Source organism: Myotis brandtii, unplaced genomic scaffold (assembly GCF_000412655.1).
Source record: "Myotis brandtii unplaced genomic scaffold, ASM41265v1 scaffold19, whole genome shotgun sequence".
Lineage (NCBI taxonomy): Eukaryota > Metazoa > Chordata > Mammalia > Chiroptera > Vespertilionidae > Myotis > Myotis brandtii.
The window spans coordinates 460,147-466,919 of NW_005357075.1; the positions used below are offsets into that span (position 1 = coordinate 460,147).

General features: G+C 55.1%; 1 protein-coding gene and 1 long non-coding RNA gene across 2 annotated transcripts in view; one reads left to right on the forward strand and one right to left on the reverse strand.

Moving 5' to 3' along the window:
- The window catches only part of LOC106725805, a 12,202-nt gene extending 10,330 nt beyond the window's left edge, over positions 1-1,872 (reverse strand). The window contains exon 1 of the long non-coding RNA XR_001361783.1: positions 1,862-1,872. This is a non-coding gene — a long non-coding RNA (uncharacterized LOC106725805). The remainder of the gene's footprint in view (positions 1-1,861) is intronic.
- LOXL2 (lysyl oxidase-like 2) overlaps positions 1-6,773 on the forward strand; it is a 98,754-nt gene that overhangs the window by 61,656 nt on the left and 30,325 nt on the right. Inside the window, exon 5 of the mRNA XM_005864583.2 lies at positions 4,723-4,945. Within this exon, the coding sequence (XP_005864645.1) occupies positions 4,723-4,945 (223 nt within the window). The remainder of the gene's footprint in view (positions 1-4,722; positions 4,946-6,773) is intronic.

Consider the following 6,773-nt stretch of genomic DNA (forward strand, 5'->3'; position numbering starts at 1 on the left):
CCCCAACCAGCTCCCATCTGGCTGCCCCACAGTGCCCCAGCTGACAACTGGTCTGAGTCCAGTGCTGGGCCTGGGAAGGCAGCCATCAGCCCTGCCCAGGGCAGGACGGGGTCCCTGAGGCCAGCAGCATGTGCCTGTTCAAAGGCGTTTGAAAGCCATCTCCCCAACTGTGGCCGGTTCAGAGTCCTTTTCCTGATTTTGAGGAGGGAGCTCAGATCTATGTCGGCAGCGGATTCTCTCACATGCTGGTTTTAAACCTGCCTCCCTGAACCTCCCGCCCAGGCTGAGTCTGTGCCTTTGCTCTTTCAAATGGGGGCAGAAGAGGGCTTCAAGGCTGGGAGCATCCGGGTGCTGGCGGGTGGTATTTTGGGCTCAGGCTGCTGCAAACCAGCTCCTCCCTTGGACCTCCAGCTGGAGGTGGTGTGGAGGGCAGGAGCACGGGGCAAAACCTCGGCGGGCCTCTGCCATTTTGTGTTCGTCTCTGGGACTCCGCTGACAGCTGGGCCCCAGAAGAGAAGGTGCGCTGGGGAAAGTGTTCTGTGCCTCGGTGGTGCTGTGAGGGGTTGAGATGGCAGCCAGCTGGAGAAAGCTGTTAGCAAAGGGCATGGGGCAGCCTCAGAAGTCACCCGGTCCCAGCCCTCCGTCTGCACGATGAGAGACTCAGGCCTGAGGACAGTGGATTTGGGGGTCACAGAGCTACTCGGGAGTGCTGTCCACATTGCTACCTCCACCTGCAGACCTGCTCCAGCTCTGGCCACTCGGCCCCGGCTCCCACCACGGGCCTTGCTGTTTTGTCAGAGCTGGAGCAGGGCTGGCTTGAGGGTGGGGTGTCTGTGAGCCTGCTCAGAAGTTGAGGAAAACTGGGAGCAAGAGAGAGGGTCACCCCCCGCAATGGTCCCTGAATCCGAGGCCACTCACATCTTTCCCATTTCCCTTGGCCCTTCCTAGCCAGCTAGGGGAAGCGGCTTCCCAGGGGAGCCTTCCACTCTAGGAAGGAAATTGTTTTCAAAGTAATTGCGTCTGGGATGGTGTTAGTAATCTCTCTGCATGCACCAGGCCCCTAAGGGGCTTGGCAGCCCTGGAGACTCACCAGGGCCGTGGCCAAGGCTCTCCACCCTGGCTCCCTCCGAGACCTGCAGTTCTTGTGGCCACTCAGAGTCTCCCCAAGGCTGGACTGCAGCTCTTCCTCAGCCTCTGCCAGCCACCCCGTCCTCCAAGTCAGAGGCACCTAGGAAGGTACCCACATGTCCCCAGAGGCCTCTGCACCCAAAGACTCACTCAAGATGGAGTCCAGGGCTCCCCAACATGGGCTGCTTTGCTGTGAGCTTTCTGCTCTGGCCTCGGGGGGCTTCGTAGCCTCAGGGCCCATCCCAGGGGCAGGAGCATTTTGTATTGTAGTTTTTTCTTTTTCGCCTGAAAGCAGGATCCCACTATTGATACCGATTTTTGACACAAGCAGGAATTCTGCGTCCAGCACTGCATCTGGGAGAGTGGAAGGGCTGTGCCTGGCTGGTTGGCTGAAAAGCCAGCCTCCTTTCGTTTCAGGTAGAGGAAGGAATTCAAAGTATTAATGTCAGAAATGTCCAAACCCGTGGAGAATTTTAATGGGTTTATTTGAGCCAAACTGATGACATTTGCCAGGAAGCAAAATCTCAACGGATTGAGAAAGTGCTCTGTAGAATGGCAGTCTTACAGCTTATTTTATACATTAGAATAAAAGGAGAAGATGTAAGGCGGGGTACATGAAATCCGTTGTTGGTAGATTACGGAAGCTGGAGAAAGCAAAGCAGGGAAATCTTTGCCATTGGGTGCAATGAAGAGGCAAGTGCTTTTACATTGTGGGTACAGGACAGTTAACAACTAACGTTTCCAGCACATAGAGATAGTATCTGGGCAACAAGGTAGCAATGAGGGGTTCTGTGGTCTCACACTCTGGTGCAGCGGGTGTGCCCTGAGGGGTCTGGAAAGGAGATGACGCTGATAGTCTAAGGGTCTGTTATCTTAGATGCACAGAGACAATAGACCGGCTCACTTACGTAAAGACTGACCTTTGTCAGGAACACAGGGACGCTACTGGCCTAGGATGTGACTGCCGTCCACGATCAGCTTTTAGGGCTTTTAGGTTGGAGAAGACAAAGGAGGGAGGAATCTGTAGGATTGGATAAAAAGTATAAGGAACAGACACACACTTCTTTTACAGGTGGGTACAGGACAGCTAGCAGTCAACAATAGTGCAATAACAATAACAATGAGGAAATCTTGGTCTCTGCTCTGGTGGGTGGTTGTGCCCCGAGGAGTCTGGGGGTGAGGAGGGGGGTTTACCCCACATTCCAAAGGTGTGTTAAGGTAGATGCAGAGACAATAGACAGGCTCGGTTAAGGTAAAGATTGACCTTTGTCAGGGAAGATACCGGCCTAGGAAATGACTACCTTCCGTGACCTGCTTTTAGCTAGAAAGTTAATTTCGGGCTGTATGGTTACTTTATAGTAGATCGCAGGCCTCCCCTGAGCCTGTCAGGTTTAGTATGTGGCCCTTTTCATCCACACCTACTTCCAAAGTGTGTAATTGGAACCGATGTGCTCAGCAGCTGGCAGAATTCCTGGGAAAGCAGGGATCCCCTTGGCTGGGAGGGAGCCAGCAGGACTTTTTATTTTTAATTGAATCAGGCCAGCCATAGAATGGACAGTTCTTTCTCAAGCAGGCTTCCCATCCCTGCCAATGGCTCTCCCCTAACTCCGGTCCCTCTCCAATCCCTGGGCCTGGAGTGGGCTGCCCACCCATCCTCCCCAGCGCTCCTCTGCACCCCCCGGGGCCTGTCTGGGGTGAATCATGAGGGAGCGGTGTGTGCTGCCGATGGGAGCCTGTGGAGGGTCAGGGTGCATTACTGTGAGCTGACGTAAGAGGGAGGCCGGGCTGCCTGGGGAGGCGGCAGCATTCAGCATGTCTGTTCCTGGCAGAGCTGGTGTTTCCTGAAAGCTGAGAGCAAGGATTCTCCAAGCCACTGGAGCTGACCAATCCTCGTGCAGCTGACCCCGAGCGTGCTCTCTTTCCTGATGTGGGGGTGTCATGGAGAACACGCTGGAGGCTGAGGTTCCAAGTGCAGGGCCTGCAGGAAGTGGGGAGGGGCACAGGTTCCCGGAATTATCAACAGTCCCCCTGGGTGGCTGCAGCTCTGCTGAGCACACATCCAGAATTTTCCCGAACAGTCCTGGTTTCAAAGATTCCGTGCCATTGCGCCCACAAGCATACTAGAATTGTTACAAGTCTCAATTTTTGGTTAAGGAAAGATATGGGTGGTGGCCGTAAGGTTTTTCCTCCCTCTGTGTTCACAACCCATCCACTTTGAGACAAAGCAGGAATTCCCAGGCCTGCCGGACCCGCAGGGACAGGACCTGGCTCTGTCCCCTCCGGGGGCCAGGCCGCCCAGGGCCCCTCTGAGCAGCCAGCACCGATGCATCTATCCCTCTGCCATCTCCCTGGGCTCTGGCAAGCTGGGACGAGCACACGGACCCTGCTGCGCTAGGACAGTGTGAGAGGACAGGGGTCCTCTCGGCCCTCCGCCTTCACAAATCCCGCCATTATTCAAGCCCAGTTCAACCCTACCCTCTGTGAAGTCGTCCCTTGTCACTGCAGCTGCCCTTCTCTCCTCTCTTCCTTTTCCGCTTTACCCAGTACAGTCTTATTTATTTATCTTACAAACACGTACGTAGCCCTTTCAATGTGTTGGACACCGGTGCGCAGGGCTTTCTGAGTATTAACTCATTTAATTTTCCTAACGGTCTTATCGAGGGGATCCTAATGCTACTTTAACTTGGAGATGGGGAAACTGGGCACAGTACCCTGTCCGGTAACCAGTTCATTGCTCAGTGATAGCTACTGTTTTAGAAAAAGCTTGGACTCCCTCCCCTGCCTTCCAGAAAGAGCCTGCTTGGACGAGGTGTGGAGACAAGCAGCCGCTCTGGTCCCGAGTGAAGGGTTGATGAGGTCTGTAGCTGAGTTTCATCACCATTATAATATTTTTATCAAGCAAACTGTACTTCAGTTCAGCAGAAGGCATAACTCTAGACTGTCCTCATTGGATTTGCATCGTTTGGGATCTTGTATATCATCAGGAGAGAGCTTAATAATCAAGCTGTACTGCTTATTGACAGGGAAATAAACGCAGGGGACGACAACAAATGTTGAAATTATCTGGGCAATACAGCTTTATGTATTTATCTTACAAATTCAGAGAGAGAGAGAGAGAGAGAGAGAGAGAGAGAGAGAGAGAGAGAAAGAAAGAGAGAGAGATTGGTTGCCTCCTGTACATGCCCTGACCGGGGACTGAACCCACAACCTAGGTATGTACCCTGATGGGTCTGGTCTCTTTTAGATCCCTTTGCATTTTGTGTTTATAGGCTTTGGTATCATCTTACTACACTGAGTCGGTCCCTAGTCTTCTAGCTGCCTGGGGGGCAGGAGGCCACGTCCCTTCCCAGGTCCTGCCCCCCAGTGCCCAGTGCAGGGCCGGCGTGCGGGGCGCTTGCAGACGCGCTGTGCGGATCCCCTTCCATGAAGCCGGCTGAGCTCCAGGAGCAGAGACCTGCCCACCGGTCCCCCCAGCAAGTTCCCAGTAGCCAGCACAGCGGCTGGCCCGGGGCAGGTGCCCAATGCCCAGGTGCAGAAGGAATGAGGGGTGGGTGCCAGGACCCCCGGTCACCTGCCCCGTCCGGCCCTCTGCAGAATGTTCGCGGCCCGGAAGAAGCCGCGCTACTGGCGGTTCTCCATGGACTGCACGGGCACGGAGGCCCACATCTCCAGCTGCAAGCTGGGCCCACAGGTGACGCGGGACCCCGTGAAGAACGTCACCTGTGAGAATGGGCTGCCGGCAGTGGTGAGCTGCATGCCTGGCCAGGTCTTCAGCCCCGATGGACCTTCGAGATTCCGGAAAGCCTACAAGCCAGAGGTAAGGATGGGGCAGGAGTCTGGCCACGGGGCGCCTGGGTGTTGGGGGTGGTGGTGGCGGTTAAGGGAACAGACAGGGATCCCCAGGAGAGAGTGAGGAAAGCCAGCCCCAACTCAGACTCCCTTTCTAGAGGTCAGGGCCGGCCTCACCGACAGCCACTTCCAGGTGTGACAGGCAGCTGGGCTCCTGCCCCCAATCATTAGCACCCCTTCCACCACCGGCCGCCCCACTCTGAGACCCAGTCCCCTCTGTGAGACAGATACCAGGCGAGCAGAGTGCCTGGTTACCCACACGGTGCTTCTGCACAGCCCCTGGAGGACAAAATGCTCTAGGGCTTTTGGAAATGCGCTACAACCTCAGAAGCACGTAGCATGAGCTACAAAGGTTTTCAAGCATATTTTGGTTTATTTTGCAACAGAAAGGATTAAAATTTTTAAAAGCTCTCACAAAGATAGGAAATGAAAACCTGCCATTACCATACGTATGTTTGTGTACCAGCACCTGTGAGTGTGTGTGTGTGTACATGTGTGTGCATGCGTGTGTGAGTGTGTTCAGAGATGGAAGTGGGGAGGGGCAGTGGTTCTCAGAATTATCAACAGTCCTCCTGGGTAGCTCTTATACTAATAAAAGGGTAATATGCTAATTAGACCAGGAGACCTTCCGGACTTCCTTCTGGACAAAGCCATGGTGGCGGGGCCAAGGCAGAGGCGGTTAGGGGTGATCAGGCCATGAGGGAAAGGCAGTTGGGGGCGAGCAGGCTGGCAGAGGGGGGGCAGTTGGGGGCCATCAGGCCGACGGTGGGGGGAGGCAGTTGGGGGTGTGCAGGCCGGCAGGCAGGTGAGCGCTTAGGAGCCAGTGGTCCTGGATTTTGAGAGGGATGTCCGACTGCCGGTTTAGGCCCAATTCCCCCCGAGGGGTCCCAGATTGGAGAGGGTGCAGGCCGGGCTGAGGAACACCCCCCACTCCCCCCGTGCATGAATTTTGTGCATCGGGCCACTAGTACTAGTATAAATGAACATCCCATTTCAACAGACTGGTTTCCTGGGACAAGAGAACTATCCCAAACAGGGCAGGCTTGGCGCTTCCCTGAAGAGAGAGTGCACTTCTATTTCCCTCGAGAATCAGGGAGAAACTTTCCTTGTTCCTGCTCTTCTTTTTTCCTATGTCCACCAATGGGTCCCTGGGACCTGCATGTTCATGGAGACCGGGGGTGGGAATAGTGGGTGGGAAATCGCACATGCAAGAGGAGAGGGAGAGGTGGAAAAGAGCACTGAGCACTTATTAGGGAATGAGTCCCTGTGCCAGATAAAACCTTGGAACTTAGGAATTAGGTGGCTGGACAGAGGTGAGCTCCAAGCCAGCTCTGACCACGGCAGAGGTAGGAGGAGGGGGAAAGGTCATGATGGGGGCAGATGGTGTGTCCAGGCAGTGGGGCCAGAGCAGACCCTCCCAAACCTGGCAGGTTTTGTTGACCGAGGCAGCTTCATTCCCTCCCCTTTCCCCTCTCCTTGCCCCCCTGTCTCTCCTCTCCGCCCTCTCCAATTGCCCCTCCCCACCAACATCAATGACCTGCTTTGGGAAAGGGGGTAACAACACATCCACCCCAAAGGGAAACCAGGACAGAAGACAATAAAGCATACTAGGGTCCTGCCCACACTGGGGCCCCGCCCACACTGGGGGTGGAGTGTTTGGACAAAAGAAGAGGCCTTCAAGGAAAGGGGTGAAGTGAGTGTTGCAGCCCAGCATCAACCAGAGGGCCCCCCACAGGGGCCTCCAAAGTGTACAAACCTGACCACACAGGTGTGCAGCCCTGCGACACCTAGACAGT